Source organism: Thunnus thynnus, chromosome 17 (genome assembly GCF_963924715.1).
Source record: "Thunnus thynnus chromosome 17, fThuThy2.1, whole genome shotgun sequence".
Lineage (NCBI taxonomy): Eukaryota > Metazoa > Chordata > Actinopteri > Scombriformes > Scombridae > Thunnus > Thunnus thynnus.
Window position 1 is genome coordinate 9,986,414 of NC_089533.1, and position 19,991 is coordinate 10,006,404.

The following is a 19,991-nucleotide window of genomic DNA, read 5'->3' on the forward strand; positions in this document are numbered from 1 at the left end:
TAGAACTTGTTTTTAGGCTTCATAAATATGCAAATAAAATGAAAATGTAAACTTACACATTGTTAGGAATGAATCGTAAATGCAAGAAACTATCCTCATTTAGCGCATAATTCGACATGTCTTCTTCCAAATAATAATAGCATTTATCTAGATTATAGTTAGTGCGGTAGACTATTCTAAGTGTTTAAAGCATTCCTAAATACCTAAATAGCTGCGTAAGATTCAAGATGACGCCATGGAGCCTGTTTCCTTGTAATTCCAGTTACTCCCATCAAAGACATTTTAATTACTAGCCGTGCTATAATCTAAAACAGTATAACTAAACTCTAGTAAAATAAATAAAAATGTAATAAACAACTAATAAAATTAAAACACTCCCTTATTCTACTTGAGGCCCATCTGGAGACCCTTGGCTGTCCCTGTAGCCTCTGCTTTGTGAATCAACATTTCACATTTACAGGAGGAAACAGGTTTGGTGTGTTGATCTTCATACTACAAGTGTTGCTGGAGTTCTCATTTCTCTAGACTTCTTTCCCTTCTCCGTGCACCTTGGAAGTTGGTGAAGTTGTGCCAGAGACCCTTACTCTGCATCTACAGCAGATCAATTCACAGAGGAAACAAATTCACTGTCAGACGAGAGATTTAAAGGAAGGAGAGCTGAGAGTCAGGGGGATTTTGATGCCTCAGGCTTATGGTCTGAACTGTTATATGCTTTGTAGATTTGGTTGAAGAGAAGTAAACAGGGTGTCTTAGAATGTATAAGTATTATTGTGTATATATATATATATATATATATATATATATATATATATATATATATATATATATATATATATATATATATATATATATATATATATATATATATATATATAAATAAAATATTTATATTGGAATGTATATATTACCAAATGGCATAAAGGACAGACAAGGTGAGATATCCTCAGTATGGATGATCAAGATTGCAATATAAATTAATGTAACTGAGGGGATATCAGTCATCTAGCTGACTTATAATCAGTCACCAAAATCTTATATTCTTATAGAATATAGAGAAATGACTTCCAGCTGTACATGCAACCAGCTGAATGTTAAAAAAAAGTACATTTACTCAAGTACTGCACTTTCAGAGTTTACACCCAAAGCACATGATTAATTTATCAAATATGATGAATTGTTATAAATTAAACCAACCAACAGTAAGTGAAGTTTATAGTAGCTCCACTTCCATCAGTTACTGCATGAAAATGGTGTTTACACAGTAATGCATCAGTAATAATCAACCGATTAACTGATAATGATAAAAACTGATAATAAACTGCCTAATTTATGATAGAATGCTCACATTTGTGCTGCATAATGTCTAATGTTATTTTTGATATGTTTAGTTTAGTTTTTTAGTTACTTACAGAACTTTACTTAAGGAATATTTGAATACAGGACTTTTACTTGTAATTGACTTTTTTTTTTTTAAATGTAAGTATTTGCAATGCTTAATGGTAAAGCATCTGAATACTTCCTCCACCACTGCTTGTCAGTCAGCTTGTACCCACAAAGGTTTAATTCTCATTAGCAAACTATAATGTATAACTGCAGTGATGTAACAAAATAAATCACAAAAACACTTGCATATGTAGTTGTAAATCTCCAAATGTATCAAAATTCTTTCAGCTTTTGTGCTTTTTTAAATTTTATTAGCTTGTTTATTTAAGTACACATGACTCAATGTTTATCCAATTATGATGTATATTACCTAAATCATTATTGGAGTATTGATGCTATCGATTCTTGTTGAAGTTGCATTGTCATTTTGTATGCGATAAGCGGGTACGCCTGCAGGAGGCAGCACTGCGCTGGCGGTAATATGCTGTTCGCTTCATATGAGTGAAGAAGAAGAAGCAAAGGGCGGCCTTCAGCGATACAGCACATTTAGCCAAGTTATTTGAGCTAAAACGATAAAATCACTTTCCCTCCTTTTATATAACCGACGTAGGGATTGTTTGGAATAAAGATCCATTCATGTAAGTACGTACAGCAGCCACTGTTAGATAATGTTTGTGCTGTTTACCGGGTCTCAGCCAGGATCTGAACATCAACAGCTCGCTATTGTTTGCGTTGGGGAACTAGTTTAACTTGGACATGCCTATGCTCGGTTAGGTTCAGACTACTTCCTAGAAACTTAGCCGGGTAACGTCATGTATCTGGTTAGGTCTGTGTGTTTCTTACGCCGCGGTGAACCGCTATGTCCTTCATTTAAGAGTGTATTTGTAGTGTGTAGGCTTCAAATTGCTAGCCTTTGCTAGCAGATGATGATTTGCTAACAAGAAGTCTACTCGGTGGTCCCCGGCCGCGGGTAACACATGTGCGCTAAATGTCATGCGTCCATCATCGGACACTTCCATGTACGAGCTGCGTTGTTTCCCCTTAAAACTTAATTTAAAAGACGTGTTTCTTCTAAGTCGTCCACTGTATTAAAGGAGAAAAGCTTGTTTTTTAATGGAAGCTTCTAACTACGACAATATATCTCCAAAACAAAGTTAATTTTGGCTTTGCAGACCGAAATGGGCGAACTCGCCTAAAGCTAACATCACCACCATCTTCCTGGTGTCATGCTTTAAGATAGACTCTCGTCTGATTATTAACTAGTTTTGAAAGAAATGTGAAGTAAAGCGGTGAAAACATTAAATATGAGCTATGACGAGGCATGTTTGACACTTTGACTTGGCGGTTTTATGTGCTGTGAATGCAATCTTTCATTCAAAACACAATAAATAGGCAACTTCTACCTTTTTATATGTTCCTAAACAAACTATTTAGGCACACCAAAAAGAAAAGGATTAACTTCCGTATCTGCTGTCTGAAACACCTTAATATGTTGGGAGAATAGACGCCATACGCTTTATAAATCATGTCCGATAATGGATACCTTGCTTTCAGATGCTAGGTTAAAACAGTTTCCCTTGGCCAATAAGTGCAACTCTTATTGTCCACACCCTCAGATGTCAAGTTTTCAGTGTAACTTTTAACATATTAAAATGTGAACAACTGTTTTGTTGACCTAATTACCTCGCAAGCTAACCAAAAAAAAATTTCAACCTCAATTTCCGTGTCGTCATCTCTGAATGCGGAAGCTGTAAACACTGAGCGAATCAACTGCCAGGCCACCAGTTGGACAACCTGCTTATTATGATTAATGATACGGAAGGTGTGTTTTTAAGTTGGGGATTTCTGTCTGTCACTATCACCAGTTAATATACTGCATATGGTAATTTCAGGCGCTGACTCCCAGGAGTGGATGTTAAAACACGCAAACATGTCCGGAGCGTGTCAGGACAGAAGGAGCCGCTGGCAGGAGATTCAGAAAAGCCTACAGTTCATCCAGTAAGTGTCATGATGAAGGTCGCCGGGTGTTAAAGTGGGAGGGTCTCCCTCTCAATGGATCCCTGACTAACTGAAATTCACAAATGTAATGCTTGAACTCCTAGTAAGTAAGCACACTTGTGTTAAGTAGGGCTGCAACTAATGATTATTTTGTCATCAATTAATCGGTCCATTATTTTCTTGATTAGTTGATTGGGCCATAAAGCGTCATAAAATAATGAAACGTGTTGATTGCTGTTTCCCAAAGCCCGAGATGACGTCTTTAAATGTTTTCTTTTGTCCCGACCGACAATCCACAACACAAAGATGTTCGATTTACTGTCACAGAGGACTAAAGAAACCAGAAAATTAATTGTCTTTTGCAACGGTGACTCAAAATGATTAATCAATAATCAAAATAGTAGGTGATTAATTTAATAGTTGGCAACTAATTGATAAATTGACTAATGGTTGCGGCTCTAGTGTCAGGTGTGGTAAGTGTCTACTCTGCTACTGACACTATGTTTGACACTTCCCAATGTTGTGGTGGCCACTAGTCTTTCATATCACCATATTATGGAAATATTGTAGATAGCAACTAAAACATCAGCTGGGGTTCTGTTAAGATGAAGATGTTAGTGGGTTTTAATGACAAATCTTGGACACTCCGATAGACTGCATGATGCAAGAATGACGATTTGTTTATAATGTTTTATATTTTCCTGATCTGATCACATCTCTGTATGCATGCATCGAACAGACTCACAGTATGTCCGCATATTGTTTCAGAGCTTTGCCAGGCAGCGCAGTGTTGCATTTCATCTGATCTGACAGGGCCCTTTATTCTTAAAACAAAAGTGATACTTAAAATACTACTGTGCAGTCAGCTTGAAACTATGTGGATGTCATGGAAACGCAAAGTGTAATGCAAACGTAATGAACCATTTTACTTTAGTAAACCGTGAATATTATATGCTGAGATTTACAATACATCATCCTAAACCCTGAAGGCTAATGACACTTGGAATCTGTCATGAAGAGAAGCAGCAGTATTTTAAAGATGATGAAAAGTGGTTTTCCTTATTAAATGCTCTCTCCAGCATGTTGCTGGTGTTACCTGTAAGGTAATGTTCACATATGATGCTGGCAGACCCTGAAAAAGAGTCCATAACCAAAACCTAGTACCCTCAAATTATAATTATATAATTATCAATGTAATTATTGTTATTTTTACTCAAAACTAACATCTATTTACAACAATTATTTAATGCAGCAGTGCATCAGATATTTAATAACTGTTGTGGATATTAGCCTTGCCTGTAACATTGGCTGTATGTGTTATACAAATTATCAAAAATCAGTGTCAGCTGATCAGTATTAATGTCTTTGCTAGATTTTTAGTTATATATATATATATATATATATATATATATATATATATATATATATATATATATATATATATATATATATATATATATATATATATACACACACACACACACACACACATACATTTATTTTATATTTATCCAGATTGGAATTATATTGAGACTAGAGCTGCAACAATTAGTTGAATAATTGATTGGTTGGTCATCAGAAAATTAATCAGTAACTATTTTGATAATTGTTTCAACCATTTTTCAAGCAAAAAATGCCAAAAAATATGATTCCAGCATCTCAAATGTGAGGCTTTTTTCCCCTTTTCATTTATGACAGTTAATTGAATATCATAACATTTTGGGTTTTTAAAGAAGACATCACGGTGGCCTTTTAGACACTGTAAATGCCATATTTTCACCATTTTTTAACACTTGATATACTAAATGATTAATCAACTAATCAAGAAAATGATCAGCAGACTAATTGATAATGAAAGTAATCGTTGGTAGCAGTCCTAGTTGAGACGTCTACAGTATACGCCGCCTTAATTTCCTGCTTTTCATTATCACCTGGTGTAATTCGCCACAGTAACCATGTTGCTTTTGCTGGCTTGTTGGCATTTGACAGCCGGTGCAGTCAGTACCTGCATGCACAGCAACCCACCAAACCACTGACACAACAACACGCACGCTCACCTGCACACCTTCCTGTCTCGCTGCCCTCGCGTCTCCAGTTCAGATTTGTTTTGACAATCGAGAGACCAGTGTTGTTATGACAATATACTGAAGTACTGTAGATAAATGTAGAAGATAATAGATAAATAAAGAGAAGTATCATAGATAAACTTGTGAATCATAATTATTAAAGCAGAACAGTAGATACTAGTTGCCAATATACAAAATGTAGATTTGTGTCAATTTAGAAAACTTGATAATCAGCCTCTTTCACTCAATTGATTTTCATAGATATGTAGAATAAGAGATGATGATGATATCTGAATACCGTTGGACTGTCAACACTCACTCTGTTATGTTTTCGTTCTGCTGGCACTTTGAAGTTTTGTCACTTGAACCTCTTTTTCTTTTTTTATTTTCAGATCAAACCTTCCATTTCCTGGAAGTCAAGAGCAGTATGAGGTATGATATGTAAATGTCGATGTGGGGTTTCCAGCTTCCATTTTGCATCAACACTTTTACTATTTTGAGTTAAACTGATTTTATAGGACATCAAGTCAACCTGCAATTTTCTTTTTTTTTCTCTAAATATAGAGAAAAGGTTGCTTCTCTGTTCATTTACATTTTGTACTGATTCAGTTTCTTTTACCTTTTTTCAGGTGTTCATTAAGGATCTTGTATGGAATCTGTTTGGAGAAGGAAATGACGTATTTAAAGAAGGTGACTGGACAAAATCCATGGAGATGTACACGGAGGCCTTGGGTATCGCTGATTACGCTGTCTCGGAAGACATCAGCGTTCCGACAGCTTTACTGGAAAAGCTGTATGCAAATCGAGCTGCAGCGTACTTAAATATCGGTCCGGTAAGTAAGCTGTGACTCTCTCTCGCTTTTCAGTTTCGCTATGAATCACTTTGAATTCCCTTCCCATGTGTTTCTACTCAAACAGTTTATATATGCACTTGAATAAGAAAAACAAAAGCACAGTCCGAAATACAATGAGCAGGGGGTTTTTCAGTCGTGTAAAAACTTCTGCTGTAAATTCTACATTGGTAAAAGTTGGACTTTGTATCGTCCACTTCATGTTTGAGAGCCCAGTGTTTCATACAGGTTGTGTGTGTGTGTGTGTGTGTGTGTAAGATCTGCTAGAACAGGTGACTTGAGGATTGTTTGCACTGTTTAAAACAAGTTACATTTCCCAAAACACAATTAATTACATTTTAGTGTGAAACAGAGGTGGTAGGTCCTTCAATTTCATTAAATTGGGGGGAAAACAAACTTTATTGTATTCTTCATTGTCCCCTAATCATTACCTCCTTTTGTTGGCACATGTCCTTCACATATTTTGCAATAGCTCAAGGACAGACTGCACTATAATTGGCCAAAAATATTACCAAACCACTGACCTGTGAGGACAATTTACTCTTGAACGGCGTTCTTTGTACACATTTTCTGAATAGTTCGTCATCCCACGTCATTTTTGCGGTTTTTCCTGACAAACCTCTGTGCTGTAGTTACTGCACTGATTTAAATGTGTTTATCTGTAATAGTGAAAATATCCGGTTAAGTAGCTTTCTTCCTTCGAGGGAGTGCATCATTAACTAGCTACGTTTGTTTGTGAGATTTCAGGTTATGTTGAAAGAGTCGCGCTTTTATAAATAGCACATCCACAGTGTAGTACGTCCCCGCTGTGTGGAAGCTGCTCTCAGATGAGTTTGAGGTGATGTTAGTAGCTCCGTGCTGAGGATAATATTATTGTATCTTAATTTGCTAGCAAACTACATCTGATTGCCATCGACAGTTGTCATTTAGATTGATGTTTTATTAGTACAATCAGTGTTAAAGACACACACATTTCTTTTGTTTTAGGTGCTCTGGCTGTGATTTTCTATTTCTCAAAGGATTTAAAACAGTGTTATCTGCTCACTGTGTCTGTGTCTGTTTATTATGAATAAAAATATCACAGCCACCCTTGAAAAACAAACTGCGCCGTGCCCACGCCTTCAAAGTAACTTAATATATCAGCTGTGAGTGCTGGAATGTGCCACTACATCATTTATCACAAATCCACAGCGAGACTTGGATTGTTTACACACCATATAGACTTCATTTTCAGCACTTGACATCATAAAAGTACCAAAAAGAGAATCTTTATACCAGTGTTTGTTTATTTTTGCCATTTCTTACATGAGAGCAGTACTTATTAAGCGGTTGCGGAGGTTGTGCTTGTGGCATCTTAAAGTGCCCACAGTGCCACACTGTGCTCTTCCAGTTTGACAATCTTTCTTAGCCTGAGGGCAGCTAGGTCACATTGATGTTAGTGGGGTGGGGCTGTGTTACTTAATGCTGTCCTTTTTTTTAAAATGAGATTTCATCTTAAAACAGTTAATTTTTACTTTTAGTCATTACTGAAATTAAATGTGACTTCACTTCTTTACTGGATAGAACAGAGAATATCACTAAGTATATTAAAGCAATGCAAATCAATGAACTAAAGATGTTCTTCTCTGTCTCAATAGTTTTATGATGTGTAAAAACTGTTTTTTCCTCATATTTTTCCCACTTTTGTACCCACCGAACTCTATAATACTCCAGCAAATCAGTTGAAAGCTTGTGATCCAGTAAAGAAAATGTCCATTTGTGGAAATTTGATCCTTTCAAAGAACATACAGTTCTCATTCCTGTCACTGTTTGTTGGTATTGAATTGTGTCATATGGCAGCTGTCTTCAGGGAGGCCACACACATACCTGACTTAATCAACATGTCAATTTATCGATGAGTGATGTCTTTGTTCTCTCTGTTCACAACAACACTACAGTTAAGTAGAGCTTTTCTAACTCTTGAACATGTTGTTTTTTTAGGGACTGTATGACCAAGCATTAGAAGACTGTGAAAAGGCTCTCCAGTTGAACGACGGGAACCACAAAGCGCTGTACAGAAAAGCGAAATCCTTGAAAGAGATGGGTAGACATCAAGAGGCCTATGAGGCTGTTGCCAAATGCTCTCTAGCGGTGCCTCAGGTAAGATGGTAACGTCTGTGTTTTTATGTCGATTTATCCAAATGTGCAGGAAAATCTACTCGCTGTCTTTGTCTTGGCAATTTTTTTTTTTTTTTTTTAAGTAAGAAATTAAGCAAATTGAAACGTCCTCCTGGCTGCCAGCACGCCCAGCGGAGCCCTGATGTTTCTGGCGTTTTGCCCGACACTGAGTTCCACAGGCTACATTAAAAGATCAGCTCAGTATTTAAAGACAAGTGATTGTTCGTTTGCTGCCTTTTAGCATGGATTTAAAAAACGGAGGTAGAATTGATGTAGGTGTAAAATTGTCTGGTTCATATTAGAAACTATTGAGTTTTTTTTACTCAGTCTGGTCCTGTTTTATTATATTTCTATTTATTTTTCTTATATAATACACATTTATGTTATAGTTAGGCCTACATTATGATAAGTAAGGCAATATGCTTTACAGTCGAGTACATCAGTGGCCTCACAGCTTTATCACAGTGCATCACTGTCCTGTAGTTTTGTATAATGTTTGTGAAGAGGAGTATCAGTCTGGTTCTGTTGTGGCAGGAACATCTTTCAAGTATTTCATCATGTAGGAGAACTCCAAATCTTTACATGCTGTTTATAAGCAGCAGCACTTTACAGCTGTTGTTCACCTTCAAAAGTTTCACAAAAAACATTTTTAAAATAAAATCCTTGCAGATGGAAACAAAAAAAATATTTGATAGTCATGGAAAGTCTGTCATTTCTGCCAAGTATATCCAAAACTATAAACATATTTGAATAAAAGCATTTTTCTATGATTGTAAAGCATGATAAGAAGATGATTGTGTTTGAATAACTGCTGTGAATTTCTGTTTTTTTTTCCCCTCCAGGATGCCAGTGTCACACAGCTGACTCAGGACCTTGCCAAAATTTTGGGATTGAAAATCCGTAAAGCTTATGTGAGGAGTAAGGTAAGTGTGTCTCAGGAACTACATCGTAGTCACATGACACTTACCCGTGTCACTAAAAAAAAAACAGTTGAAAGCATCACTGAAATTCCTGAGAATTGTCACTGTGGTCATTTTTGAGGAAGTCGCTCTAAACACATCATAGTTTAGTGATCTGATTCATGGCTTTTACAAATGAAGACAGTTTTTGCATATAAACTGAAGTCTGTCCTAACTATATACTAAAAATAAAGTATTAATTTAATTAAATCAATTTTTTGTGTTTTTTTCCCTCTTACAGCCTGCCTTGAATGTTTTGCGAGGATCAAGTTATCAAGATGCATCATCTGATAAGGTAACGACATAACAACTTCCTCCGCTACACAGTATTAAATATATCTGTATGCTGTCTGAAGAAATGCATCATTCAATGAAACTCTCTCTGTGTTCATTCAGTCCTCTCATGGCTCGTCTTCAGTTGAAGATATAGAAATTGGTAAGTTTTATAGCTTTGAGCAGCTTTTTATTTGATCGTTAAAGAGCCGCACGATGAAAATCACTCACCCTGTTTCTCCTCTCGTCTTTTTAGAAGTGCCTCAGTTGACCCAGGATAGCAGCGTTTTGGTTCCTGTCTCAGCTCCGATCCAGGTTCCAGTGGTAGTGCACCCGCCTCTAAACGACGCGGCGGTGGACGAACTCCCTCCCAGCAACAGTATCTTATCTGCGCCCCCGTCTGAGCCTCCAGGCTTCGAGTCTGTCCCCCTGCCCGTGTCTGTACCTACGTCAGTCCCTCTTCCTGTGCCCACTTTTGTAAACGGGTGCAGAACTAGTAAGCCTTGCTTGTTGCTCGAAAGCAGTCAAGATTTTGATGCAGATATCATCGGGGACGACCTCGACGATCTACTGGACCAAGCGGGCCCTGAAGCAGCCATGGTTAGTGAGCGGATATGACCACAGGGTCTCTTTTTATGAATAAAATGTGACAACGTGTCGATACCTGAACGCACATGTGACTTTGCTTGTCTCTTCCTTCAGGTTATACCCACAGTGAAGGGGCCTCTTCCTTTGCCAACCAGTATTGCCTCGGGGAGTTCAATGTCAATTCCATTCCTAATGCCATCTCACATCAACACGTTTCTCCACAGTAGTGCCCAGCAGTGCACGGTAAATCTACCCCCTCTGTATCACAAGTCAGGGTCGAGTGCGTATTTTGGTATGGACACTTTTGACGCTCTCACCCCACCTCTGGACTCCCTGGATAGACTCACCATGACAGACTTTAAACAGACAGGTATGATACTCAGGTTCAACTTATTATTTTAATTATTACTAATGATAATACTCCATCAGAATCAAATTGAATAAACAGGTTAAGTATTGGTTGGCTGATATTTTTTTTCCCTTCTTTCAAAATTCAGATTATGCTCAGAGTCCGTTCATTCCACAGGTAATTACTGTTTATGTTATGAATTATGACAATGACAGTCATTTTAGACATTTTTAACAGGTTTATTTTTCACATTTCATTTAGTTTTTTTTTCCTTTTTTTTCTTTTTTTTTGTCAATACAGCTGAACAACAATGAAAGTCCAATGGGAATGGCTGTGGGTATGCCAGATGTGAAGGGCTCTCCTGCTGCTGTGGATTTAGCAAAAAACCCCTTAGCTGAAACACATGAATTCAAACAAGCGTGCTCACTCTGCTACGTCAAAACTGGTGAGGAATTGCTTTTTCGGTCCTGCGGTGTGGTGGTGGTGGAAGTGGTCTTCTTAAGAATAGGGATGTATGATTTTTTTTTTTTTTTTTCCATTTTCATTTCCATATTGGCAGGGCCTGGAGTGTTGGATTACACACTTCATACTGAAGACCATAAATGCAAAAAGGACGCTTTACTCGGCCGAATCAAACATTCGCCCGACAAAACGTGGAAGCTCATTCGACCCAGACCAACAAAAACCCAATATGTTGGACCTTATTACATATGCAAAGGTAACATTTATAAATATATATATATTTCCTTGCTTCATTTATTCATTCATACAATCGACTCAAAATGAACTATTTTCATTTTTTCCACTGTTTTTTTTACATTTCTAAAATCGATTACGTGGAAATCATAAATGGCTACCTGATTTCCTACTAGTTGAGAGTGAAAATTAAATTTTAAATTTGGTACTCAACCCAATGTGCCTTTGCATCTTTTTGCCCCAGAATGTAAAATAATAAAGATTATTGGTACAGAATGATGTTTTTGCTGTCGTTGCACTAAAAATTCACATCTGGATAATCTTAAAATGTGTTGTTGTTGTTTCAGAGGTGGCTGTAGGAAAAGAGTGCCTGTATCCTGGCCACTGCACATTTGCCTACTGTCAGGAAGAGATTGATGTTTGGACTCTGGAGAGGAAAGGATTTATCTCCAGAGAGCTGCTCTTTGATCCTTTTGGGCCAAACTCCAATGTAAGGTTGACTGTCCCCAAGATCTTACAGGAGCATCATGGGATATTCATGTTTCTCTGTGGAGTGAGTATTTATTTACCTTTTTTTTTTTTTTTTTAAACCACATCTCGTGTGACATCAAGTGTGGTGGTGTGCATTTAATAAATAAGCTGTGTTGTAGATGATGCTTATTGGCAGCACTGTTTTTACTCCACTTTTTTACAAGAAACAATCATCCGCTTTCAGCACTTTCATGACAAAATAGGAAAAATAAGGCAATTAAATATAAAATGTGATGAGTGGAATGTTAAATTTTTGCCATTTTGGGTTTTTTTTTTGCTTCTGTGTAATAATTTATGTTTTCCGGTGCTTAGTAGCAGCTGGCATACAGTTATTAGAGAATTTCAGAGTGATAGTCCTTTTTTATTACCATATTAGATTTGTAATTTATTATTTTTATATTCATTATAATACATATTATTTGATCTGCAGGTGTGCTTTGACCACAAACCCAGAATAATCAGCAAAACCAACAAAGATGATCCGTCGCTTTGCTCTCATCCAGTGACAAAGCATGACTTTGAGGATCATAAGTAAGTCGTTCTACATTTCCTAAGTCTGAAACAATCATTTGTGGTATTACTAGAAAAGAACACTGTATTATGAACACTGCATTTAAATGAGAGTCGAAATAATCTACCAAAGCAAACAAGACCATGTGCAAATATGCGAGGGTTATAATAAGATTAGAGGATGATGGTGAGCATTATAGCACTGTTTGTCTTTTTAGGTGCCTGGTCCACATTTTGAAGGAGAATACAGTCCGTTATTCCAAAATCAGACCCTTGAGTCCTCAGTGCCAGCTTGATCTTTGTCGCCATGAAGTCCGCTACGGCTGCGTGAGAGAGGACGACTGCTTCTACGCCCACAGCCTCATCGAGCTGAAGGTCTGGATGATGCAGCATGAGCTCGGTAAGAATAGTCTTTGAAATATTAAGAGAGCGCAGATGCTAGTGTACCTGAAATATGGTTCTTCTAAAACGTTGTTTTCACAGGATTTATAGGATTTTATTTACTGCAAAGGAGTTCTACTGTATGGCATGTCATGTTGCTTCCTGTTTCAGTGACTATTTAACGTTGCGTGTGTATGATTATGACCAGTTCTATATGTGTTGTATCGGTAATATAAAGCTGAAATGTGACAAATACAAGAAGTGTTATTAATCCCTGGATTAATAAGATTAATGACAGGATTGTATTAGCATTTAGATGAACCTTCACATCAATTATTTATTTATTTAATTTTCCATTTATCTTGCATCATGCAGGTATCACTCATGAAAGTATTGTCCAAGAGGCAAAGAAGTTTTGGAATGCAACAGCTACGTTGCAGGGAGCTCAGGTAAGGTCAACATTTATTAATTTCTTGTAATTCTGAGGTTAATTTTAATACAACTGGCTTTGACTCCATTTAATATGTATTTTCCACTAACAATTTCTTACGTTTTTTTGCATGTGTCATCTATATTTTTGCAGCATTCATATGATGTGCAAGCTTTCTGCTGTTTCGATAGGTGTATTGTTGGCTTTTTTTTTTAGTTGTATCACTGTTGCTGTGGTAACTTTGTGGTAAATCAGAATGTTTTTAACTTGTCCTTCAAATCTCATCAGCAGCTTTCCAGTGCACAAAGAAGGTTTGGGCCTCCAAATCTGAAGATGATGTTTGTTTGTGGCCAGTGCTGGAGAAACGGCCAACTAAGTGAAGCCGACAAGAACAAGAAGTATTGCTCAGCCAAAGCGAGACACACGTAAGTATTTAAAAAAGTCTCTCACGAATCGTGGACGAATCGGGGGGCGAATTGATGAGTGAAACGGTGCAATCAGGTACATCACCACCACCAACTCAGTTTCTGTCTTTCTGTTTCAGGTGGGCAAAAGACAGGCGGGTGGTGCTTGTAAGTTCCCATGAAAGGAGAAAGTGGACAACGGTTAGACCACTTCCAACCAAAAAGCCAATCCCATCTCAGTTTGAGGTACATTTTCTTACCCTACAGTTTGCCCTAAAACCTAAATAACATAAGCTCTCCATGCGTCCGGCGAGGAGCATCACTAAATGTTCTTTTCTTCCCTAGATTTGCATGCATGTGACAGCTGGCAAGAAGTGTCAGTACATTGGGAATTGCACGTTTGCTCACAGTGTAGAAGAAAGAGACCTTTGGACTTACATGAAGGAAAACAACAGTGAGTTTGTCAAGGAGATGGTGTAGAATTTAATCAGTAGAGTTTACTTTAGTATTTGATGCACCACGAGCAAACACTTATTTCATCCCCCTCATTTAGTTCCAGATATGGATCAGCTTTATGAGCAGTGGCTGCAGTCTCAGAAGCCTGGCTGGGGGGAAGAGACCTCGAATAACTCCGTCAGGGAAAACGGCAAACAGATACACATGCCGACAGACTACGCAGAAGAAGTGGTGAGTTGATGAGGCTGGAAATAAGTGATAGAAAGTTTGTTATTAATCTGATCAGTGGAGTTAATTCTGTCAAATTTATTGCTACCAAGACACCAAGTTTTGGTGGATATGTATGTAGTTGTCAGAATGTCGATGCAGTAAAACTATTGGTGCCTTATGGTTAAATTGGTGTGAACATTTTGATAGGATCTTGTTTTAATTTAGTTATTTGCAGATGGATTCAAATAAACAGCGATAAATATGAATTATTTAAGAAACAGTAATTAGTCATTTGTGTAAATGAGACGGCTCTGTGTGTGTGTGTTCGCAGGCTGGCAATCACTGTTGGCTGTGTGGTAAAAACTGCAACAGTGAGAAGCAGTGGCAGCAGCATATCACATCAGAAAAACACAAAGACAGAGTTTTCAACTCTGAGGATGATCAGAACTGCTGGCAGTATCGATTTCCCACAGGCACTTTCAAAGTTTGTGAGAGGTAAGATTATCGGCCGCCAAAAAAATACGTCTCAGGTTACCAATCTGATTCCAGTTGTTTCTCATGGTTGACTTTTTGATCGTGTGTTTTTTTTGACAGGTTCCTCAAAGGAACGTGCACAGAGGATGACTTGTGTAAGCTGGCTCATGGGGAGCAGGAGCTAAAGGAGTGGATGGAGCGCAGGGAATTCCTTTTGATGAAACTTGCCAAAGCCAGAAAAGACCATCTTATAGCACCAAATGACAATGACTTTGGAAAATACAGTTTTCTCCTTAAAGACATTAAATAATTATGTGATGACAATATTCATGTTCACTTGCAAGGAACGCAGTATTCAAACAGTCTTGAGTCAGGTGATCTGTGAGGGCCTCAGATGTCCACAGGAAATAGCCTGATCACAGCATGATTTTAAAGCAGGGGCGTTCAGGACCGGCCCTCTGATTGGTGGCTGGTTTACTCTGATCTGAACTACCGGAGTGTTATTGTTAACAGCAAATATTGGGTGTAAGACACTTGAAGCTTTGCTATGCACCAGGCAGTAGAAAAACTGAAGACGGTGATGAAAATAGCATGTGTAAGCCTTGATCAGAGACGTGTTCAGATACTCACAGCTGACCTAAAAAAAAAAAAAAAAAAATCTTTTTTTTTTCATCAGTTTGTATATGTTAATGACCTTTACCCGTTCAATAAGTTTGAGGTATGGGATACTTAAATTGAGAGTTCAGTTGACATTCTTATTTTAATCTGTCGGCATAGGTCGTTCTCACTTTCCACTTTCCATTTATCTAATAGTGTTACCTGTGTAATGGGCACCACACCAAATAAAAGCTTCTTTTTTTTTAAATACATGTTTTAACTGTTGTGTGTGTGTGTGTGTGTGTTTAATTGCCATTTCTGACACGTCACAGGAAGAAATCTACTTAGATTACATCACTTTTTCATCGTGGGGAAAAAATGTTACTGCAGAAATTGAGAAAAGGAGCAGCTATGTAGTTGGTCCTTGTGTTCCAAAAAAAGTTATTCAATCTCAATTTGCCATTTAGGTAAAAAAGCTCCTGACATGATTTTTTTTTTTAGATTTTTCTTATTGTCAAATGTGCCCAGCCAAAGCAACAGTGAACTGATCCTACTTACAAGTATTGTGTGTGTGTTCTATTGTTGTCCAAAAACTATTAAAAACTCATCAATTAGCTACACTGTTGGATTGGGTGACCTGTAACAATGGTTACTGATAACAGTGATAAGATTGTAACTCTCCAGAGAGCAGTTCCTTCAACAACAGACACCACTGAGCATGTGCAGGAACGCAGTTCCGTCTACACAGCTTTGCTAGCTTGTGCTACATATCACAACCTCATGACTTGTACTGAGACTCTTTGACACATTTATAATGTGGCACAAAGTTGTGAAATGTAGCACAGCAAGCTAGCAAAGCACTGAAACGTCTGCTGAAAGATACATCTTATTATATTTTTATTATATCTTATTGCTGGTATTAGTCTTTGGAGCCATTGTCTTCCAGGTGAAGGAATGTGTCAACCAGTGCAGTGATATAGCTTAATCACATGTTTTTAGTAGTTTTTGGACCACAACTGCGGTCTACAGCACAGAGGAATAAGATATACCAGGATACACACATAAAATGCTTGTTAGTAGGATCTGCACATGAGATTTGTTGACAATAAGAAAAATATAAAAATCAACAGCCATATCCATTAAATTCATTCAAATTTCTAGAAGAGAAAAGTAGGCCAAGAATGTAAACTGAATCTTTATTTATTACTTTATTATTTACACTTAGTGCATCCAAACATCTGTTTTTCTTGTCTGCAAACTTCAGTAGATATTTCCCTTAGCTACTGAACAACTTGTGTGTGTCAGCTCCAGGAGTGTCTCTGAAGGACTCCTCGGAGTAGGGGCCAGTGGAAAAGTCTGTTACGGTTCGTATTTTACAGTGTAAATATTTACAAACATGTCAAAGTCTTCATCGCTCTTGCGTCGTACCTCCTAGTTAGGAGGCTGACATTCAGGAGAATATGCTGTTCAGTCCTGTGAGGTAGTTTCTCAGTTGTCATGAATCACTTGAGTACTGCCTACCCAGCAGGACATATGTGACAGGAGCAGGTCGTCCTGCCACCAGCGAGGCAGCGTTTCCACCAACAGCTCTCTGTATTCAGGCCAGCACCTGCTGCAGGTCCTCCACCTCCAGCTTCCACATCCGCCTGTGAAGTGCGGCGAGCTCAGAGAGGTCTGCCATTTTCACTGCGCGGATGACTGGCTCCGGGGATGTGGCCTGGATGACACCCATCACCATGACATATTTGCCTGTAAAAACAGCAGCAGGTGGTCCATTGTTCAGTGACAATAGATTCCAGGAAACAAGGATGGTGATACGGATGTGGCTGTTTTTCAGAGACAAAGATATTATTCATGTACGTTAATTTTTTTAAATCTTAATTTATCTGCTTCAGCCACACATTTCAATTTTTTTTTTTGAGATTTGTCTGGTAGGTTTTCATGTAAACCAAACAATAATTGTATGAGTGATTGGATGTACTATAGGCTGCTTCAGACACACTAATACACTGTAAATTGCTTGTTTATTAGGTATTTATTTAGCTAAATCAAAAGCAGTCTAATACAACAACCTTGTGATAAATAATGTTCAGTTTTTGTAAAAACTGTTTTAAAGAGGTGTTAATTCAAGTTAATGGTCGTTACACTGAGAAGAGTTTCTAATATTTAGTACAACGTCATTGTTGGTGGACAAAATATTGGGAACACCTGTCAGTGTAACACAATACAACTCAACAGCACCACAAACTACAGCCTCCAAAATGACCATAAAGTTAAATTAATACCTTTAAAATGTTCATTTCAACAAAAAAAGAATCTTTATCACAGTAGGATTTATTGCAGGGTTGTTGTCTTAGACTGCATTAGCTTTTAAAGATCCCCTCCAGACATGTTTTGACATGTATATATATTACTCCGCTTTGAATAATTTGTGTCCGATATGATTTTTCTACAAAAAAGTTAAATTATCTTCTTAAAATCCTTAAAATTACATCTTCTCCTCTTCCCTCATTCAAAATCCCAGAATCTATAAATATGCAAGTATATTTCATTTCAGAAGTTTAACTACTTCACAGTGAAGTAGGAAACATCTTCTGTCATGTTCATTTTCAGTGTTTGTGCACTGGAGGCTTCAAGTTTCCACATCACACTCGTGTAAGTTGAATATTGGATCAGGATTGGCTTCCAAACTATTTTGTGATGTAACAGATTCTGCTTGTAAATGTCTGTTAAAACTGAATTTTCAATGAGCTCAGAGAAACTTTCCACTTTCATCAGATGAATATGAAAACAGCCTTCTAGTGTCAAACTTTCCATATACATCACTCTGCAGAATGAATTCCAACTGTAAAACAAGAAGAAAAACATATTTTTGAGTGGAGGGGGATTTTCAGTGTACCTAACAAACTGGCAACTGAGTGTACACAAGACATGCACCTTTGGTAGTGGTGTAAAAGTATAGATTTTTTTAATTCCAGTGCCAAAAGGAATAAAGTTTCCATTAAAAGTAAAAAGCCTGCATTTATTTATCAAACAACAGCAATGCATCATACTTCAGCTTGTACGTTTGTGTGTAAAATATGAATTTGCAACAGTAGTTACACTATCCATGAGTGATTTAATACCTTAATAGACCTTTCTCACCAGGTGTAACTGACCATGACAGTGTGAACAGAGCCATCAGTAATGTTACAGTATAGTTACACTTGTGTAGGGCTGCACCAAATAATTATTTTCATTATCGTTTCATCTGCCAATTATTCTCTTGATTAATCAATTAATCATTTAGTCACTGAACTGCTAAATAAAGTGAAAAAAGGCAATCACAACAGTGATGTCTGAGTTGTTTTATCAGTCAATAAGATATTACATTTTCTGTCATATATGACAAAAGAAAAAAACAGCAAATCGCAGCATTTGAGAAGCTCGAACAAAAGACCATTTGGCACTTTTGTTTACAAATGTCCGAAATGATTTATTAAATATCAAAATAGTTGCCAATTGATTTTCTTTCGATCGACTAATTGTTGCTCTACACTAGTGTTTTCACCTGCTGCAAGTACAAGATTTGGTGTAGAAAGGCCTTTGTACTTCTTAAGTTCATAGACTAATTTTGTCTTTAGTGTTGCAGATACAACCATTGGTTGAAATGAAATATTGCACAGGGGGTTATGCTGTACTTTGTGTGTGTGTTATTTAATTCAAATTAAATTCATTTAAATTCATCAAGCAGAAACCAACCTCCTGGTTTATTTACCTTGGGACAAACATGGTTTCCCTTTGGGGATGTTGTTAACGCCCTGGACAGCAAAGGTCCCCGTCTCATCCATCAGCAGCACGGTGTCCCGGTCCAGTTGGACTTCCAGGACAGTCCCCTGCATCCACACCAGTGACACCGGCAGTGATCGACCCCTGCCCAGCCTGATGACACACCCATCCCCGCTGTCAGCTGTCCCCCGGCTCTCTGCTGTCCTCAGCTGACCCGAGAGGACCTTAACGGGCGGAGGACGTTTTTTTTCTCCGGTTGTTTTCTCTGTTTTGTACATTACTGGCTGCCGCGGTCATTTAACGATAGTCCACGCTTGGAGTACTCCAATAGTCCGTTTGTAGTTCCCGCGTCCCGCCAACAACAATGCTAAACCGGAAGTTGCGGGAATATCCTTCCGCCGGCAACACCTTCAGTTCCGGCCGCGATAATTTTTTTTCCTAGGACGGCAAAGTCATCGACCGCTCTACTCTGCCTCTGATTGGCTTACCCTGATCGTATTGCCGTTATCCCAACCAATCACATGCCTAAACCTAACAAACTCAACCAACGAGGCAGCGAGTACTAGCCAATCAGAGGCAGAGTAGGGCGGGTCATGACTTCGCCAAAAAACACCACCTCATGTCCTGAGAGTGAATGACCAAACTCCTTACAATTGTGTGTGTGTGTTTTAAATGTTTTTGCTGTACAGCACTTATAAAATAAATACAGGCCAGGGGGACTATTTTTGTTCATTAAAAATAACAAATTGTGAGGATGTTGGACTTTATCTATATAGGCTGTAACATTAAGTCAAAATGGCAAGTTGCAAAATGGAGTTGCAGTCTGGACTTTACATTTTGACCTTTACCTTGGATTTTTGACCTCAATACATTTGTTTGATTAGAATGAAGGGTTTGAAATAATGATGTT

The 19,991-nt window shown here is 37.7% G+C and overlaps 2 protein-coding genes across 4 annotated transcripts; one reads left to right on the forward strand and one right to left on the reverse strand.

The window, feature by feature from the left end:
• Positions 1 to 1,865: 1,865 nt before the first annotated feature.
• On the forward strand, positions 1,866 to 15,585 carry zc3h7a (zinc finger CCCH-type containing 7A). 3 transcript variants are annotated; one of them, XM_067570922.1, is made up of 23 exons: positions 1,866 to 2,021; positions 3,276 to 3,381; positions 5,840 to 5,879; positions 6,077 to 6,280; positions 8,279 to 8,437; positions 9,298 to 9,378; positions 9,656 to 9,709; positions 9,811 to 9,850; positions 9,944 to 10,287; positions 10,390 to 10,645; positions 10,773 to 10,801; positions 10,925 to 11,069; positions 11,184 to 11,342; positions 11,668 to 11,873; positions 12,282 to 12,382; positions 12,580 to 12,761; positions 13,118 to 13,191; positions 13,461 to 13,597; positions 13,717 to 13,822; positions 13,922 to 14,030; positions 14,130 to 14,263; positions 14,574 to 14,737; positions 14,837 to 15,585. In XM_067570922.1, the coding sequence occupies exons 2-23, from the start codon at positions 3,296 to 3,298 to the stop codon at positions 15,024 to 15,026; spliced, it is 3,000 nt and encodes a 999-aa protein (XP_067427023.1). In that variant the 5' UTR covers positions 1,866 to 2,021; positions 3,276 to 3,295; the 3' UTR covers positions 15,027 to 15,585. The 3 variants fall into 3 exon arrangements, with proteins under 3 accessions (XP_067427023.1, XP_067427025.1, XP_067427024.1); XM_067570924.1 differs by having other exon boundaries at positions 13,464 to 13,597; XM_067570923.1 differs by having other exon boundaries at positions 1,874 to 2,025.
• Positions 15,586 to 16,495: 910 nt separating this feature from the next.
• rmi2 (RecQ mediated genome instability 2) lies at positions 16,496 to 19,514 on the reverse strand. The gene is made up of 2 exons (XM_067570929.1): positions 19,071 to 19,514; positions 16,496 to 17,062 (listed from the first exon to the last, which is right to left on the reverse strand). The coding sequence occupies exons 1-2, from the start codon at positions 19,357 to 19,359 to the stop codon at positions 16,911 to 16,913; spliced, it is 441 nt and encodes a 146-aa protein (XP_067427030.1). The 5' UTR covers positions 19,360 to 19,514; the 3' UTR covers positions 16,496 to 16,910.
• Between the last annotated feature and the right edge of the window lie 477 nt (positions 19,515 to 19,991).